The sequence below is a fragment of the Capsicum annuum genome, chromosome 12 (genome assembly GCF_002878395.1).
Source record: "Capsicum annuum cultivar UCD-10X-F1 chromosome 12, UCD10Xv1.1, whole genome shotgun sequence".
Lineage (NCBI taxonomy): Eukaryota > Viridiplantae > Streptophyta > Magnoliopsida > Solanales > Solanaceae > Capsicum > Capsicum annuum.
This window is the reverse complement of record NC_061122.1, coordinates 123888932-123909586: the sequence shown is the minus strand read 5'-3', so window position 1 is coordinate 123909586 and position 20655 is coordinate 123888932. Positions and strand designations below refer to the sequence as shown.

At 36.7% G+C, this 20655-nt stretch overlaps 1 protein-coding gene across 1 annotated transcript; it reads left to right on the top strand.

Moving 5' to 3' along the window:
• The first annotated feature begins 17599 nt into the window (after positions 1-17599).
• On the top strand, positions 17600-18587 carry LOC124889656 (secreted RxLR effector protein 161-like). Its single transcript, XM_047401631.1, has 3 exons — positions 17600-17741; positions 17884-18296; positions 18495-18587. The coding sequence occupies exons 1-3, from the start codon at positions 17600-17602 to the stop codon at positions 18585-18587; spliced, it is 648 nt and encodes a 215-aa protein (XP_047257587.1).
• Positions 18588-20655: the final 2068 nt, after the last annotated feature.

Genomic DNA, 20655 nt, shown 5'->3' with positions numbered 1-20655 from the left:
TAATCGCTACTCACATTGTTTTCTGTGGGATTCAACCCTAACCTAGTTGAGTTTCATATTGACAACGATCATTTACACCCATTCAAGAGTGTAATTTGAGCGTTAACATGAAGGGATTGAAGAGGTTTGGCAAAAAGGGGAAGCTCAATCCCCGATATGTCGGTCCCTATAGAATTCTTAGCCATTTTGGAAAGGTAGCTTATGAGCTTGAGTTGCCTTCAGATCTAGCTTCAGTGCACCCAGTATTCCATGTATTCTTGATAAAGAAATGAATTGGTGACCAAGCAGTCATAGTTACCTTAGATAACGTCGTTATTCATAATGATCTCTCATTTGAAGAGGTTTCAGTCCAAATCTTTAATTGTCAGATCACAGACTGGGGAACAAAGAAGTTCCCTTGGTTAAAGTTCTTTGATAGAATCAGTCTGTTGAGGGAGATACTTGGGAAGCAGAAGTAGATATGCAGACCAAGTATCCTCACCTCTTCTTTGTAAACTAAGATTTAGCTTGAGGTAACAATTTTCCTTAGCTTTGCTCAGTTCCCTGTACAGTTGCAGTTACAAACTTGGTATCTATTACCATTGTATTATTCAGTCATGCATTCATGAATCAGTTCAGTCATGTACTCATGCATCAGATATGCATGATCAATATGAAAACTCAGCTTATCAGTGATTTCAGTCATGCAATCATGTTTCAGTTGTACATATTCAGTGTGTCAACTCAATCTATTAATATTTCTCATCTTAAATAGTTTCATTCGAGGTTGAATGTTCCCAAGAGGGAGATGTTGTAATACCCCATATTTTTATAGCTTAATTTAACTCTTAGTACATGAGTAATCCTATATAAAAAATTTAAAGTACTCAGTATTTTTCAGTTTAAATCTTATCATTGCGTAGAAAATTCAGTCAGCATTCGAGCAATATAAAATTCGTCCAGATCTGATACCCGGGTGAAAAGTTATAGAAGTTTTTGTAAAATAGTATACCAAATGGCACATCACTGTGTCGCAGAGACCAGCCAAATGGAATTCGTTAGTTTCCAGTGAAGCTCCATGATAATAACGCGTCGAACCAATGTTCCAGTTCACAATTGTCATTTTCCAATGAGGGAGTGCAATCCGACCATGCCGCGGGAAGGGTCATTTTCCCAATTGTCAATTTCTAGTGTGGCAACACGATACCACCGCGTTGCGCCACAAGCCCATTTTATGCTCATTCATTTTTAAATAGTATCATCCCCATTCTAGTGGCTCGCCGCGATGCCACTGCATCGCGGTGGAGGCCAAAATTGGGACTCTTCAGTGACGAAATTTTAATTATTCCTAGGGGTAATTTGATATTTTTTTCCATGGCCTAATTAGTCTAAACACGAAATTAAACCCCTAAATAACCTATTATATCATTATTTTCTCACTTTCTCTCAAAATTAAAATATTCTCTCTCAAAAAGGCAAAACTCTAGTTTTCAAGAATCAAGAATAAAGCTCAAGAAATCCTCCAAGTAACATAAAAAATTAATCTTTTCAGGTATGTTAGGTGTTCATTCATGGGTTCCTTTTAACCATGAAGTCCAAGAACCCTTTTTAAACTTACAAGATCTCAAATTTATGATTTCCATGCTTGAATTAGATTGAATTCATGTTCATGATATTATTTGGGATTTAATTCCATGATTAATTACAAGTCTCATGAAAAATAGATAGTTTGTGGGTTAAATTATGTGATCTTCATGTTGAACTCTTGAATTACAAGTTGAATGTAGTAGCCATGATATTACTATATGTTTAGTGTTATATGAAGTAAGCATGTTCCTTAAGTGTTTGATAAAATACTCAAGTGCATTGGATGGTGAATTTATGACATGTTATTATGTGGTCCCATTCATGTACAAGTTTAGGTATACCAAGTATTTGGCAAAATGTCTAAATGAGTGCATTGTTCTGCTTTTATGATCATGCTATGCGTTACTTTCCATGCTATCGAGTCTTGGGGGTATTCAATAACCGAAAATCTAGCTGTTTACCTAGAGCTATATAGTTATAAAATAGTCTCGGTAGTGTCACGATCAGTAGTAATCAGTCAGTTATAGAACTCAGTGGAACTCAGTCCAGTTCAACTCAGTATAATAATCAGTGTCTTTAGTTGGGAGTAGAATTTAGCACCAAGTCAACCCAAGGATAGGAGCTTACCTGCCAGTAGAACGTGTGACCCTTAGTAGCAGTCCTTGTATTCCAGAATTACATAGCCAGTGTAGGTTGAGACATCAACCTGCCAGTCGAGGGTTGATGAGGTGTTTTACCTGTCAGTTGAGGGTACCACCATTCTCATTCACGGCACCTACCAGATGAGGTTAAATTTTCATCTTCTCTTTACCCGTGGCATAGTATTGACACCCTTACAGCTAGGGTTACAAGTCGGACCCCAAATCTATTCAGAAAAGAGGAATGTTGGTTAGATGATTACCTTTCATAGTTTTATTTGTAGTCTCAGAATAGAACTCAGTTCAGTTCTATAGAATTAATACTGTCAGATACAGTCACTCAGTATCTGTATTTTAGTTATCAAAAATCTTAGATATCAGTTACTCATTATCATAAATCAGTACTCAGCTTCAGTAAAAGCTCAGATATGGTATACATGTATATGCACAGTACTGTATACTTAGTATTTACAGCAATTTTAGTATCTCTGTATTCTTATTTAGTTTCTACATATCATTTAGTTAGTTACTATTTATGTATATGAACCTTTGCATTCAGCCTTACCTCATCTAGAATACCGGTACATTTCACGTACTGACGCATACTCTTTCTTTGTGCTATGATGTCTCATATCATAGGTTTGGACGCTCAGGTTCCCAACCGCGTTTAGACAGATTCAGATAGCAGCAACAGATGCAGTAGTGAGTCCTCATCTATCAAGGATATATTTTAATTTAGTATTTTTAGTAGCTTCAGTATTTCAGTAGTCGGAGTTAATTGGGGGATTTTTCCACCAACTCCATATTCTAACAGTTCAGTTAGAGGCTTTTCAGACTAGACTAGTTCAAAAATTATTCAGTTTTCAGATATTATTGTTAGATGTTATTATTATTAGTATTCAAATTTAACCTTATGGCATTTTAGCCTATTTTCCATATTATTTCAATATTATTATTCAGTGCTCACAGCAGGTACCATTCATGGATTAACTTATGGTCCTTTAGGGTTGTAAGCACCGTGTGGCATCCAGGGTACAGACTCGAGGCGTTACAAGTTGTTATATTTTCAATGAGAATGATCAAAGTGGTGGTGGTGGTGAGGACAAACGACGGAGGGGCTGGGGTGGCCAAGATGGCACTGATGGTGGAACGAATGATGGAGGGGATGGTGGATTATATGTATCAATCATATTTATCAAGACATATACATATGCATCAATCATATGTATCAAATAAATATATTTAATACATATAGATACATATTAAGAACTTGCGTACTCTTTTCATGATTTTAAGGATGATGCATATGTTTTTTTGGTTATTTAATTATTTCACCACCCTCATTTAGTTTGAATATTTTTCAATTGTTATACATAGTATTTTATTTAATTCCATGATACTTTTGATATGTGCACCATTGATACATTTTATCCCGTGAGAAATGACCTATGTAACACTGATATAATAGTATAAAAAATATGTATTGATGTTGTTAATTAGTTATCAAAAATATATATATCACCAATATGATATATTTGTTGTTGGAATACTACTGATACATACGACTGAAACATTTTGATGGTGATTCATATTTTTTATTTAGTTATAAATGTTTTATACATTTAACATATGTTTGACATATGTAAACTATTTATTTTTGTATGAGATTGAATTTTTAATGGGTATTGAGTAATTTTACCAAATGTATCACTATGATACATCTAGAACTAGATGTATTTATACCATGATTTGCGCTTAATTTTACTCCCTGTAATAATTGAAAATTAGTTACTTCCTTATTTAACTAACGACTAAATTACAAATGTATCACAATGCATATATATAAGGCTAAAGATATGAATCGAAAATATCAAAATCCGGAATATCATGTAGCTAGATAAAATTATAGAAAAAAGTGTTAAAATCCATTAAAAATTTGAAATTTGTATAAGTTCTCTTTAATATATTAAATTTCTACACAGTTAGCCTAATTGACTCCCCTAATATTAAGTTCAATTAAGCCATTGCTATAATGATACATCAGCTTAGTTCACAAATTCTTCTATTCCAATAAGAGATGTGTTTGTCCTACTTTGAAGACAACTAGAAACTATTTAACACTTTAGTAGCAGAGATTCAGTATTTGAGAAAAAAGTTCCACACCCATAAGAATTTCAAGCTTCAACCCACTACGCGAACAACTTGCTTATATTGACCTTTTTTTTATGAAACTTTTTTTTAAATGATAGAATTCATTGTGACTGCGGTTCGTTGCCTATAAGGCCTAGTTAAATTGATGCGGGGCTTAGAATTGTCAATATGTGTCAGCCCAGTCCATCAGGGCTAGTCCATACAGGCTTTGAGTTTGACGGATCAGGTTGGGCTTCTGATGGGCCAAAAAACACCAAGCCCATACTATTACTTTGTGGGCTGCGGATCTTATGGGCCAGCCCACCTTTAAAAAAATAATATTTTATAATTTAATTTTAGAATATTAATAAACATAAGTATTATCAAAAAATATTACATTGTGTTAATACTTGTTAATCAAGTCTCCAACACCCCAAAAGATACTCATAACAGAGGAATTAAATAACTTTTGACATGATATCCTTAAAAATAAATAAAAATACTAATAAGCACTCTAAATAGTTGCATGTATTTGACTTACGCGCCAACCCATGGGCTGGCCCAACCCACATTACTTAAGTCCTATGGGCCACGAGTTTATCTGGCCCGGGCTAAAAAGCCTTGTTCTTAAATGGGCTGTAAAAATAGACCCTCAATTCTATTAAATTACCAGTTGGGTAAGACACACCCAACAAGCGTGACCCATATTGACGGCTCTACAGGGCATGCCGTTGAAGCAATAAAATACTATCAATAACTCTAATAGACACAACCAAGGCTGATTCTCAATAAATTTAATCAATAAAAATGATCTCAATTTTGCTAAATCATTGTTATAAAAGCACAATTTCAATATGATGCTGTGAGATACAGGCTTTCTTGTTTTCAAAGTAGCTGAAATTTGAAACGATTAAGACTTGTTTCATTCCATTTTGTTAAAAAATATGTGTCCCAAATTATTTGTCGATTTACAAAGTCAATTTAGAATTAATTAATTATTTTTCAGTTTTTCTTTAAAATTAATTCTTTTTGAAAGTATAAATATTTTAAGTTTTCAAAATAGTTCCTTCACTATTAGTTTTGATATTGATAGATAAGACACATAAATAAAATGTATTGAAAAGAGTAAAAGGTTAGTTAGTAAAAAGATACTTCTATTTAGATTTTTCAAGAGATGTATCAGAGAAACATTATGATAAATTTGACCCAGAAAAGCAACTGACCTTAGCCAGAATTCAAACTTGCTAAATTTGGCAAACAACTGTTGATCCCTAAGGGTCTGTAAGACAATTTGAAGATGATCTGCATGGTCATTTTCACTCTGGGAATATACAAGGATATCATCTATAAACACAATAATGAACATATATAGGTATAGTCTAAACACCCGATTCATGAGGTCCATAAAAGCTGCTGGGGCATTCTTTAGCCCGAAGGACATGACCAAGAATTCATAATGACTATAATGAGTGAGGAAAGCTATCTTTGGAATATCACACTCTCTAACTTTAAGTTGGTGATAACCGTCTCTCAAATCTATTTTTAAAAAATAATTGGCTCATTGCAGATGATTAAACAGGTCATCAATTCTAGGAAGAGGGTACTTGTTCTTGACTGTGACCTTGTTAAGCTGACGATAGTCAATGCACATGTGCAATGAACCATCTTTCTTTCACACGAATAGAATGGGTACACCCCAGGGAGACATACTAGGCCTTATAAAACCCTTATCAAGAAGATCTTTGAGTTTCCCTTTCAACTCCTTAAGTTCTGCGGGGGCCATACGATACGGAGGAATAGAAATAGGCTGTGTATCAGGGAGAAGATCAATTCCAAATTCTATCTCTGTATCAAGAGGTACCCTTGGGAGATCTTCCAGGAAAACATTAGGAAACTCATTGACAACACTAATAGATTGAATAGTCGGAGTCTCAGACTTAGTGTCCTCAACTCAAACTAAATGATAGATACAACCCTTGGATATCAATTTCCTAGCTTTAAGATAGGATATGAAATGACTTTTAGGAGATACAGAATTTTTGGACCACTCAAAGACTGGATCATTGGGAAACTAAAACTTAACTACACGGGTACGGCAGCCTATAGACACATAACAAGAGTGAAGCCAATCCATACCCAGAATAATATCAAAATCAACCATGTCTAGCTCAATCAAATCTGCAAACATGACTCTGTGAAGGACAATGATAGGACACTTCTTATATACTTTCTTAGCAATAACAGATTCACCCACTGGTGTAGAGACTAGAAAAGGCTCGAAAATCTTTTTAGTACTGATTTAAAAATTCACAGCCACCAACGGAGTCACATAAGAAAGACTTGACCCAGGGTCCAACAACACATACATATCAAAATAAAATATACGGAGCATACTAGTAACAACATCTGGTTAATCCTCGTGCTCTTGGCGGGGTGGTATAGCACAAAAGAGATTCTGGCGCTGACCGTCTGTCGTACTAGATGAGGCACCCTGAAGAGGAGTAGGACAAACAAGATGAGGCACCCTGAAGAGGAGTAGGACAAACTACAAAGGCTGGAGCACTAATAGTCTGACTCTGAGGACGAACATCAAGACTCCTCTGTCTAGTATAAGGGCAATCCCTGAACTTGTGGCCTAACTTACTGCAACCAAAACAACCTATCTAACCGACTAAGCACTTACCAAGATGGTCTCTACCGCACTTATACATGGGAGGGATGAGGTCTGTTACTTACACTGTCCTGGGACCTGGACATAATAGGCCTATTACCCTGCTCCGGCCTAATTTTAAATGTAGGGGTACTGGCTAATAAAGGTGCTGGCATAAGTGAACGACTCTAGAACTGAGGGCGGATCCCTCTAGAAAATCTAACTTGACTATACCCCTGCTGCTTTGATCTAACTCTCTTATTCCCTCTCACTCTCTCTTTCTCCTTCACTTTGTCTGCTTCAATCTGCTGAGCATAAACCATTAATCTTGAAAGGTCCATGTCCCTATTAAGAATAGTGGATCTACACTTTTTCACAACATAACCAGATACACCGACCAAGAACTTACTCAAACTAGTTCTAGAATCACCCATCATACCAGTAGCATACTTAGATAACTGATTAAACTTATGTAAATACTCCTTAACTGTCATGGGGCCCTGTCTCAAGTTCATAAATTCTTCTAATTTTGCTTCCCTCAGCTGTAGTGGAAGAATCTGTCTAAGAAGGCATCTTGGAATAATTGCCAAGTCACAGGAGTATCATTCTCCCCTCTAATCTTCCTCCATATCTCCACCCAATCATAAGCAACATCTTTCATTTGATAGGCAGCCAATTTAACACTCTCCTGCTCAGTCACGTGCATAATTTGAGTGATCTTTCTTACTTTATCTAAATACATTTGCAGGTCCTCACCTACTTTTAACCCTTAGAACTCAGGTAGATTCATTTGCATAAAGTCACGAACTCGGGCTGCAGCAGAATTATTCCCTTGTGGAGGTGGAATGGTAGCCTGGGTGTTGGCTTAAGCGTTGGTGGTGACCGCGTGGGCTAGCGCTTAGAAAGCTGCTCGAAATTCAGCATGGGACACTATCTCACCTAAAGGATCAACGGGTTGAGGTTATTTGTAATTTTTGTGAGCTCTACGAGGAGGCATTTTTTGTCATAAGAAAGCACGAATTAACGGCATAGAGAAACTGTCATAGGCATGATAGACTCTTGAAAGAAAGAAACAACTTTTTCTAATACGTCCTGTAGCATCTTACTCATAGATGTGGAGCGCTACACACCGAGGATCAAAACTCTACGTATTGCAGCTTGTCAGACTCCCTAGGAATCCTTGAACCTTAGGTACTCTGATACCAAGCTTGTAACGCCCCGAGAACCTATCCCGAGATATCAGATGGTGCTCAAGGCCACACATGACCTCAAGCTAACCCTCTAAGCCTTTTATCACCTTCAGAACTCTCTACAAAATAAATCATCATAAAGTAGGGAAGAATCATCATGACATGAACATACTGAGATACGAAGTAATACAATTCTATACAAACAAAATACTGAAATCTCTGTACATGCTGGCACACTAGTCTGACAAAGCCTCTACTAAATAGGACTGAGGAGCTATTGGGACAAATCCCCAACTAAATCGTACTGAACTGAAAGTAAACAACCATCTATTGACAAAACAAAATCAAAGACACAGGTCCTCGAACCAAGAGGACTCACCAACCGCAAAAATGTAGATGAAGGTACTCAAAAATCACTGTCGCTGCTGAGACTGAGCACCTGAACCTATATCATGAGGAAAAATAGAATACAAAAGAGTATGGGAGTTAGTACTTGGGAATGTACGAGTATGTGGGGATGGATGCAAAATTTTAAATAATATCATAAATATATAAGAAAATCATGCATGCTGAAAATAATAACTCTCTTTTTTAAATTATCTAAAACATCATTTCCGTAAGTCATCAGTAATAACATATGCTTCCTAAATTTTTTAACTCAACTCAAATTCTTTGAATCATGACTTAGAGTGACTCGGTATCTCATGGTACTTAGATCATTATGGATGTGGAAGTTTCTTATAACCGACATAACTACACCATGTGAGCTGCATGGAGTCTAACGTTTTTCCCTCCTAAGGAGAAAACCCCACATTGGCGGGGCTGTTATACTCTTGCCAGGGAGTATAACCTCAATCTCATTATCACAATCCCCTACTAACCCTCTGGCCCACAATTATCAAAATCAATCCTACGGTGGTACGTAGTTTCGGGGAAATACCACAATTCTTTAGAAATTTACAGTTCGTTACAAAATAATTATGATAAAAAATATATTTTATAATGTGAATTAAAATTTATATTATTTATCTTTCAAAAAAGAAATTATAACAAATAAAAAAGGATAGAAAAGAGCGCATGAACAATGGATACAGCTCATCGGTATCATGAGTGTTCTTCTTGTTCTCTTTTGGAAGTTGTGGAAATAGCCAAAAGACAAAACAAAACCTTTAAAACGTGCACCTATAATCGGTTTGATATGTAATATGTAGAAGAGTTAATACATAAAAATGATCCTAAACTTGACATTAAATTATAACTTTGACAGTGCACAAATATGACCTTTAACTATTCAAAACTGCACAAAGAACTGACGGTACACCTGGCGGTCCGTCGATGGACTGCCAGTCCACCATCTTTACCATCGCGGAGTCCCTTTGGAAGGCAGCTTCTGGATAAGAGCTGGTGGTCAGTATAGTTGTCCGTCCCATGTCTGACGGTCCGTCATGTTGACCGTCATTCCCTTTTTCTCCTACTTTTCCTAGTTTTCTTCTGTGGTTATCTCCTTTTACTGAAACACTAAAAACCTTCATTAAATATCACTTTGGTTGCTTGAAAACATACAATTTTTCTAAGAAAATGATGCTAAATGTTTCGTAAAACATCGGAACATCAACACCCTCAATTTAAGATCATTGCTTGTCCTCAAGCAACTCAACACCAACTTGTGCACATGAACAATAAAATGATAGGCAACCAACCATTAAAACATTCTCTTATGCAAACATTCACTCATCAACTTAATCTCATGCATTTAACACAATAGAATCCACACCCAGCATTTTTTATAAGTCAGCACACAAGCATGAATGTTACATCCCACGGATAAAAGAAAATTCAGTAAAACTTCGATTGCCCTCACAACAAAGAAGTCCACCACTCATTATATAAGGTGGACACTGTCCAGCTCTCACACTCACAAAAATAAATTCAAACATAGCCTAAGTTCCCATAGGCTTGCCCTAGCCATACGGCACATCCTCACGGTTGACTCACTAGGATCAAACAGGTCTTTTCAAGGCTTACAACAAGGTTTAGGATTAGGGGGGTATGTTTCCGGGTGAAGTGACTCATTGAAACTTAACTCTCCTTGCCTTAGCATATTTTCACCGTCAATTTTCTACTTATGTTATTTTTTTTTATTTTTTTTGAAGATTTTTGTTGACATTAGCCACCCTCAACTTAGATGCTTCGTCTAAGTTAAAATATACAATGTTAGCATTTGGCTAAGTTTAGAGTTGGATGTTAAAGTCCTATGGAGAGTTACTGACAGGGGAAGGAGGTTAAACCAATTCTTAGAGGTATAAGACGGCTTCAAATAAGAACAATATTTTAGGCCGGGTTGCTTCTTAAGGTTAGAAGGTTTAGAACTTCAAGGAGGCCTGTTATCCTATCCTAATGACTCCACTAGAAGACTATATCCATGGCTCGGGAAAGTTCTAGGTCTTATCATATGAAAGAATTGCAAGTAAATCCTCACACCCACAGGCATCGATGTTAAACATCCTTTATAATTCTCTGAATGTTCATTACATGATTCATGCACTTTTTTTTACAGACCAATGTTGAATACAAAATTACTGATGGTTATTTGCACATGCTTAACTGAAAAAGTAAATAATTATAGACACATGTTCAACGTCTTATGCCAACATCATTTATTCTCCATATTTACAACTAAGTGCTGAAACAAAACCAATTCATAGATTAAATACTTGTATTTACATTACGCTTTGCAGAATTTAAATGCAAAAATAAAAACAACCTAGACATGCCGCTTCTACTAGATAGCACATGATTGGATTTAGAATATCGGCAACAACATCCAACCATGGTGTAAATACCCCCACCCCCACACAGAAAACTATGCATTTTCCTCAAAGCAATAAATTACCGTACATGAGAAATGGGATATTTACGTGGCCTCTCATTCCTTTGAGCCATTTGTCAAATGCGGTAAGTCTCCATCGTCCTCACCCTACAAAATGTTGGCCCCTATGTTGGCAGGAGCACTCACAACTTCACCTTCGACATTTTGAGGGATGGTTTCTCGAATTAAACCTGCACTTCACCCCTTTTCTGGGGCAGCACTAGTAAAAACTCCTGCCGCTTTATTTTCTTGTTCTCTTTGCTTCTTTTCAGCTTTCTTCTTTGATTTCTTCACATTTCTCCTCATATTGTGCTGGTCTAACTCCTCAATTGACATTGCTTCTCTCTTTTGCCTTTTTTCTTCTTTTCTTGCTACTTCTTCATTCATTTATTGCTTGCCTTTGTCCCTCACTAGTCTACCCATCAGATCCAGAATACCCTCATCATCATCACTTACCACTTAGTTTGCGAAATCAGCATACCACAAAATCTGCTCGAACTTAGCAGCTAGTATCTTCTCATCCAGAAAGGAATCATCAATACTAATTTGTTCTTGATTGTTTGTTCGCATTCAAGTCTGGATAAGTGATCAGCCACCTGATTTCCGTACCCCTTGTGATCCTTTACCTCAAAGTTAGATTCTTGAAGTAACAATACCCACCAGATCAATCTTGGCTTCACATCTTTCTTAGCCATTAAGTACCTCAGAGCTGCATGATCTGTGTGGACCACCACCTTAGTTCCTAGAGAATACGCCCTGAATTTCTCAAAGGCGTAAACCACAGCCAAAAGTTCTTGTTCAGTGACAGTGTAGTTCTTTTGAGCCCCATTCAGGGCTTTGCTGGCATAGTAAATTGGATTAAACAACTTATCCTTTTTCTGGCCTAACACAGCTCCAAGCGCCACCCCGCTAGCATCGCACATTAGTTCAAACGGCTTTGTCCAGTCCGGAGAAATAATAATTAGAGCCTCCACTAAATTTAGCTTAATGCATTCAAACGCCTGCCTGCAGTTATCATCAAAAGAGAACTTGGCCACTTTTTCAAGAAGTTTGCACAATGGGTTTGCAACCTTTGAGAAATCCTTTATAAATCTGTGATAGAATCCTGCATGTACAAGAAAGCTACACACCCCTTTTATAAAGATGGGGGGAGGTAGTTTCTCGATAATCTCTACTTTGGCCTTATCCACCTTAATACCTTTCACAAAAATTTTATGATCGAGAATAATGCCCTCTTTCACCATAAAGTGGTATTTTTCCCAGTTAAGGACCAGGTTAAACTCTTCACACCTCTGTAATGCTTGACTTAGATTCAGTAAGCATAAGTCAAAGAAATCTCCAACCACTAAAAAATCATCCATAAACACCTCCAAGGTGTCTTGAACCATATCATAGAAAATCGACATCATGCACCTCTGGAATGTAGTCGGTACATTACATAATCCAAAGGGAATCCTTTTAAAAGTAAATGTGCCATATGGGAACGTGAACGTCATTTTATCCTAATCCTCAGGAGCAATGGAGATCTGATTATACTCGGAATACCCATCCAAGAAACAGTACCATCCTCTGCCTGCCAATCGATCAAGCATCTAATCCATGAATGGCATTGGAAAGTGATCTTTTAGTGTCCACGAATTTAGCTTTCGATAGTCCATGCACACCCTCCAACCTGTGACAGGCTTGAGTGGAATTAGCTCATTCTTCTCGTTGGCCACTACCGTCATGCCCCCTTTCTTGGGCACACACTGTACAAGGCTCACCTATTTACTATCTGAGATTGGGTACACCACCCCTGCATCTAGCCACTTGATGATTTCTTTCTTCACCACCTCTTACATAGGTTGATTTAGGCAACGTTGATGCTCAATAGTGGGTACATAATCTTCCTCTAACTGAATCTTGTGCATACATATGCCAGGAGTAATACCAATGATATCTGCAATAGTCCAACCAATCGCTCTCTTGTATCTCTTAAAAATAGAGATGAGAGCTTCCACCTGTTGTTTGCCGAGATCAGTAGCAATAATAACTGGCAGCGTATTTTTACTACCCAAGAACACATACCTCAAATGACTAGGTAGCTCCTTCAAGTCTAACATTGATGGCTTTTTAATAGATGGCTTCGCTAGTGGTAGAGGCCGATCCTTAAGGTCAATATCCAGCTTCTTGGGGGCATAAGAATACGACCCCATTCTTGTCAAACCACAGACAGTTTCTTTGTACTCAAAAGATAATTCCAACTCTTCCTCATAATAAATATCAACTATAGAGAACACATTCATTTCTTTGGGCTGCTTCATTGATTTGCATACATTGAAATGCACCACTTCATCGTTCATCCAGAATAAAAGCTCATTTTCTCGCAGATCAAAAAGCACACTTCCAGTTGCGAGGAAAGGTCGACCCAAGATTATGGGCACCTCAAAGTCCACCTCGCAATCCAAAATAACAAAATTTGCAGGAAAAATAAAGGTAGCCACCTTCACTAACACATCATACAGAAACCCAACAGGCTGTTTTACCAACCTATCTGCCATTACAAGCCGCATATTGGTTGGTGTAGGATCTCCCAACCCCAACTATTTATAAATGGCTAGCGGCATAAAATTAATGCTAGCCCTGAGATTACATAAGGCCTTGGCAAAATCCAAAGACCCAACTATGCAAGGAATAGTGAAAGTGCCTAGATCTGCCTTCTTCTATACTAAGGACTTTGTGGCAATTGTACTGCAATGATGGAAATTATCTGCTGGTTCATAGCTTTCTGCCCTTTTCTTTGTCAAAAGGTCCTTCATGAATTTGGCATACCCTGGCATCTGCTCCAGTGCCTCTACCAAAGGCACATTTATAGTCAGCTACTTTAGCATGGTCATGAATTTACTGAAGTTAGTATCATCAGCCTTCTTCTTCAATCTCTGAGGAAAAGGGGGTGGTCGTTTTGGAAGAGTTTTCTCCACCACTTCCTTTTCATTGTGCTTCCCATTATCAATCTTTTCAGACTGCTGACAGCTAGGTGTGGTATCATGAATGACCTCATACTGATTTTCAACTTCTACAGAATTATCATAATCCACTTTAATAACATTCTCCTCCATACTATCAATCTCAGACTTAACCTTGAATGGATTTTCCAACACCTTATCACTCTTAGTAGTAATGGCCAAACATGATCCATTTTTTCTTAGATTTTACACAGTGTCACTTGGTAAAGTGCCAGCTTTCCTTTGATTGAATTCCACCGATAGTTGACTCATTTGTTGTTCCAACTGTTTTATTGAATTAGAATGCGAGTCTACCAATTGATTCACTGAGGATAAATCATTTTTTACCTCAGTTACTCCCATGTTGGTTGCCTCCACTCCTTTCAACAGCTTGGCCATCATGTCCTCCATGGACATCTTCCCAGAGCTAGATGCAGTAGCTTTACGATTTGTAGGAGGGACATACAAACCGCTCCTGTTATTCTTATTCTTTTAATTCTCTTGGTATCGGTCCTTGCATCCGGATTTTTCATAATAGTTATGACCTTGGTTTCCTTGGACACTGCCTCAGAAACCCCCTGATTGTTTAAGTATTTCGCTTTCTCTTTGGAATCGGAGTGAGCTCTTTCCTGTGATGCAATAGCTTTAACCTTCTCTATCTTTCCTGATAATAAATGCTTAGTGAGAAGGTCCATCCGCATTTTCATGTGAGCCATATCTTGGTCATATTCCTCTTCCCTTCGCCTCTGATCTGCAGTCATACTAATAGATATAGTAGAGCTTGTTACCTCAGAATCTCTGGTATGCTAAGCTCTACTCTGCTTTGTCATACGATCTAGCATCTCAGATACCTCAATAAAAGTGAGATCCATGAATGACCCACCCACAGAATTATCTACCACTGGCTTGGTCACTGAATTCAAGGCTCTATATAATATCTCCATCAAATGGACATTTGTCATCTGATGATTTGGGCACCGCATAAGCTTCTTCTTGAACCTATCCCATGTCTCGTGGAGAGCCTCAGTTAGAAGCTATCTGAAATTGCTTATCTTATCTCTTAATTGTGCTCTCTTGGACGGCAAAAAGAATCTTTCTAGGAAAACGTCTTTCAGTTGCCTCCAATTTGTTATAGAGTTGGGAGTTAGCCCATTCAGCCACTGCCTCTTCAGATAGAGACAATGGAAATAGGCGTAGACGAATTGCATTCTGACCAACTCCTAGATTGTCAAACGACTTGCATGTTGAGATAAAATTAATCAAATGCTTATTCGGATCGTCGCCTGCAAGTCCACCAAATATACCTTTGAGTTATAACAGCTGGATCATAGTTCTAGTAATGTTGAACTTGGCTCCGGGTGCTAAAGGCGGGGGAATAATATCCCCTGTGGCACCAGCCCTATCCAGTTCATCATCGTCATCATCAAAAGCAAACTGCACAGCTCTGCGTTCAGGTCTCATTCTAGTATGGCGATCTCTGTTGACAGGTGCAGCCAAATCATCTGTATGCCTTGGATTTAATAGCTCATCATCACCTAGATCTTCATCATCAGGATTTAGTACCCGATCTGGGTTATCAGCGTTCTGCTTATTTACTTGCACAGCTACCAATGTAGCTAACCTAGCCTGCTCCTATTGAGCAGTTATTCTTTCAAGGCCTCGTTATGCATCTATTCTGCCAATGAGATGTGGTTCAGGATTTATTGGTAATAATGGTTGACCCAATGTCCACGTATTTGGCATGCACAAGAGCCAGCCTGTTCAAAACAAAAACAACAAACAAAAAGTAAAGTTTGAGAATCTTTCACCAAAGTGTCTATTAACTATCACAAACTTAGTTGACAACCGTATTCCCCGGCAATGGTGCCAAAATTTGATATGCCCAAATTACAACTCTCTTACGAGAATGTAAGCGGTCGCTGTTAAATATAGAACCCAACTCGGTTGGGTGTCGAATCCCACAGGGGATACGGTGCTCACTATGTGTCGTAATTATTATTAGACTATTGATCAGAGTTTCTTAACCAAAATGGGGGTTTGGTTTCTCTTTAATTTGTCAAATGATAAATTGTAACAAGATTCGTTCAACTAATGATTTTCTCCATATTTTGTAACTTTATGAGACTAATCAAACCAGGGTTATGATCAACAAAATGCCAGCATCATTTGGGTCGTGAATTATTTATGAATTCCACTTAACAAATTCAATTGCAAGAAAGGTTAAATCCTATTCTAAATCCATTAGTTTCTCAACCTAAATGGCTCAAACTCATAGGATGCCTAATTCTTTCAACCTAGTTCTCATGTAAGCTAATCCTATTAGGGAATTAGCTATTACTTTAAAGGTTAAGGCCCTTAGAATTCATGTAAACACCTTTTTTTCCCCACAAACACTTTCCTCTCAGACAAGTGGTGTTCTAGGGCTTACTCTTCAAGTTTGCAACCAAGAAAAGTCATAAAATGAAGAAAGGTTTATGCAATGCTATTCAATTATGGAACTCAAATTGATTCCCAACTCATAGGTGCATGTCATATTAAGGATCCCATAACCCTAATTATGAGATTTAGCCACAACACTCTATAGAAGATAAAGAATTCATTCTTGTATTATTCATAAATAAATGGAATATCTACTTATAAAGAATTTCAAGAATCAGTTCTTGAATCTTCAATGATTAGTTTTTTGATACTAAAATTTCCCAAAGTACTTGAATACCAAGAAGTTCAATAGATGAGAAGAAAACTTGTAAAAGGTAAAAGATTCGTTCTTAACCCTAAAATTTGGTATTTATATCCCAGCTAAAAAAAGAATTTAAAATTTAAAAACGAAAAAACCGCGTCCCATTTGACGGTCCATATGACTGACTGTCCAAGATTTGACGGTCCACCATCTTTCCCATCACTAGACTCATCCTAATGGCAGTTTCTGGATAACATCTGATGGTACACTTGGCGGTTCATCGATGGACTGACGGTCCGCCATCTTTATCGTCGTGGAGTCCTTTTGGAAGGCAGCTTCTGGATAAGAACTTACGGTACACCTGGCGGTCCGTTGATGGACTGACGGTCCGCCATCTTTACCGTCGCGGAGTCCTTTTGGAAGGCAGCTTCTGGATAAGAGCTAATGGTCAGTATGGTGGTCCATCCCATGTCTGACGGTCCGTCATTTTGACCGTCAATTCCCTTTTTCTGCTACTTTTTCCAGTTTTCTTCTATGGTTATCTCTTTTCATTGAAACACTAAAAACCTTCATTAAATATCACTTTGGTTGCTTGAAAACATACAATTTTTCTAAGAAAATGATGCTAAATATTTTGTAAAACACAGGAACATCAGTTACAGCTTATCTTTATGGTTCACTTTATAGCGATATTTACATGGAAATTCCAGAAGGATTAAAATTGCCTAAAGTATATAGTTCAAAGTCTCGAGGATTATATTCAATAAAATTACAAAGATCGTTGTACGGTCTAAAACAATCAGGACGTATGTGGTATAATCACATAAATAAGTACTTGAAAAACGAAGGATACATAAATGATATTATTTGTCCTTGTATTTTCATTAAGAAAATGACGTTAGGGTTTGTTATACTCGATGTTTATTTGGATGATATAAATTTCGTTGGGACTCCAGAAGAGGTCCAAATGGTAATTGAATATCTAAAAAAAGAGTTCAAAATGAAAGATCTTAGAAAGACAAAACTTTGTCTTGGTCTGCAAATTAAATATTTAGTAGACGGAGTCTTTATCCACCAAACTGCCTATACCCAGAAGGTTTTGAAATATTTTTACAAGAAAAAAAACATATCCATTAAGTACTCCAATGGTTGTTTGATCACTTGATGTAAGTAAAGATCCATTTCGACCTCTGGAAGAGGATGAAGAGATTCTTGGTCCCGAAATACCATATCTATGTGCTATTGGTGCACTTATATACCTCGCTAATGCTAGAAGGCTGGATATAACATTTTTTGTTAATTTGATAGCGAGGTATAGTTCTTCTCCTATGCGAAGACACTGGAACGGCGTTAAGCATATATTAAGGTACCTAAAAGGGACTATTGATATAGGTCTGTTTTATGCTAACAAAGTTAGTCCAGATTTTGTTGGTCATGCAGATGCAGGTTATTTATCTAACCCACATAAAGCACAATCTCAAACAGGCTATGTGTTTACATACGGAGATACTGCAATATCATGGCGATCGACGAAGCAGTCCATTGTTGCTACTTCTTCTAATCATGCTGAGATAATATCGATCCATAAAGTAAGTAGAGAATACATATGACTGAGATCAGTGGTACATTCCATCAAAGAAAGAAGTGGCCTGAAGCTCGATATCAAGGTTCCTACGATCATATTTGAAGACAATGCAACATGTATAGCCCAATTAAAAGGAGGCTTTATAAAGGGATATAGAATGAAGTACATTGCGCCAAAGTTATTCTTCACGCATGATCTCCAGAAGAATGGTGATATTGATGTGCAGCAGATCCGCTCCAGTGACAATCTAGCAGATTTGTTTACAAAATTTTTACCAATTGCAACCTTCGAGTAGATGGTACATAAGGTTGGAATGCGAAGACTGAATAAGTTGAATCGGGGTCTTCATCAGGAGGAGTAAGAATACGTGCTGTACTCTTTTTTCCTTAACCAAAATTTAGAATAATATTTTTAATGAGGCAGCACCTAAATGCATATTTTGTAAATTTTCTTTCCATGAACTTCTAAGGGAGAGTGTTATGTAATGTGTAGAAGTATGTAGAAGTTCATGTGTCTTGGACAAAAAGCCAAGTGGCTTCTTACTATGAAACTGTAAACATGAGTCATTCTCCACCTCTTTATTCTTGGTAAATGTTTTGTCTATATATAGCCATTATCAAGAATAAATGTGGATAACTTTTGATACTTTCCATCTTTGGCATACTTTTATATATAATTTTATATCATTTGAGTAATAATTATTGTTGTCATGACTGAACATGATAGGGGTGAATCCAAAGTATCTGCCTAAAACTTTTGAAAATTCAGTAATTTTTATTGAATCATTATACATATTTATGTTTAAAAATTTATTAACATCTATAGGAAATTTTAGATGGAAACACAATACCTGGAGCTTTGTTCATTCAGTGGCAGTGAAGGAAGCTTCGCGACCATGGGAACGAGATTTTGAAGCACTACACGAGTCTTAATTTTTGAAGATACTTTTAATAAAAATATTAATTAGAGTATAATTTGATTAAATTATTTTTATTTATTTTTTATTTTAGTTTAATACTCCTTTATTTTGCATCACATTAACATCTTTTAATATTTATGACTAAGGGCAATGATAAGAGCTTCACAGTCATTTGTGTCTTGATTTTGTAAAATAAAAAGCATATGGATATCTATTTTAGTAAGGATAACAAGTATTTTTTTCGGTCTATTTTAGCTTGTTCACTTTTTTATTAACATAGAAATTACGAACAAGTAAATGATAGGAGTAGTTCTACCATATTATTCTTTAAATATAATAAATTTAATCCTTTAAAAGATATTAGACAATAACTCGTATTTAATGTTAAAGATAAAATATGTTAGGTAACTTATCCATTAGTTTAATAAACTAGACAAGTATATATTGTTAGACATTTCAAAATAGAAAAGTAGATACGCAAAGATGAACGGAGGAAGTATTTAGGAACTAAGTCGTTTGGTGTGGGGTATAGAGATAAATAGTCTCGAAATAAAATAAAGTATAATTTTGTCCCATATTTGGTTTGCAGTATTAGCTATAGCAGGGATTATTTATCCCACCATTTATACCATAGTGATGAGATAAGTTATCTCATATACATGGAAGCTATGTCCATTCTTGTATTAGTTAGAAAATTTAGCTTGCCCAGGAACTTCTTGTAATGTGTAGATATTTTAGCAAGGTACCTTTATTGACATTAAGTTTAACTAAGGATTCAAGAGGTGAAATGAATGGTTTGCAAGATGAACAATCAAACTCCTTTATAGGTCGTGGTGAACTTCTTTTGAGATATTAGAACTCCAATTTTTTTGTAGAGTACTTCCAATCCTAGGAAGTAATGGAGCCTTCCCAAATCCTTTATTTTAAACTGGTCGTTGATAAAGTTTTTCAAAGAGGTAATCTCACCAATATCAGTACCTGTTTAGATCACATCATAAATATAAACAACAATAAAAACCAGTGAAGTACCAATCCTAATGTAGAACAAAGAGTAATCTCTATCTGAATGAAAATAACTTCTTGAGCACAATGTTTGGGCTAACTTGTCATACCATTGTCTACTTGTTTGCTTCGATCCAAACAAGGATATTTTGAGTTTACAAAACAAACTAGTGTCCTCCATCATAAGACCTTGAGATGTGTCCATGTAAACTTCCTCATATAGGGCTCCATAGAGGAAAGCATTGTTCCCTTCTAGTTTCTACATATCACAACCTTTCTTCACAACCATACTAATTAATATCCTGATAGTGGTCATCTTGACCACTGAAGAGAAGGTCTCTTTGTAGTTAATACCACCGGATGAGTATGCTCTTTCACAACAAGTCTAGCTTTATACCTCTTTATTGTACCGCCAACTTTGTGTTTGATCTTGTACACTCAC

What these genes read in the sequence shown, in the direction of transcription:
- LOC124889656 (XM_047401631.1), top strand. Translation starts at nt 17,600, where the DNA reads ATGACGTTAGGGTTTGTTATACTCGATGTTTATTTGGATGATATAAAT. An exon ending in AAAGACAAAACTTTGTCTTG is followed by an intron (nt 17,742 to 17,883) that starts GTCTGCAAATTA and finishes ATGTAAGTAAAG; the next exon opens with ATCCATTTCGACCTCTGGAA. An exon ending in AGATAATATCGATCCATAAA is followed by an intron (nt 18,297 to 18,494) that starts GTAAGTAGAGAA and finishes CATGATCTCCAG; the next exon opens with AAGAATGGTGATATTGATGT.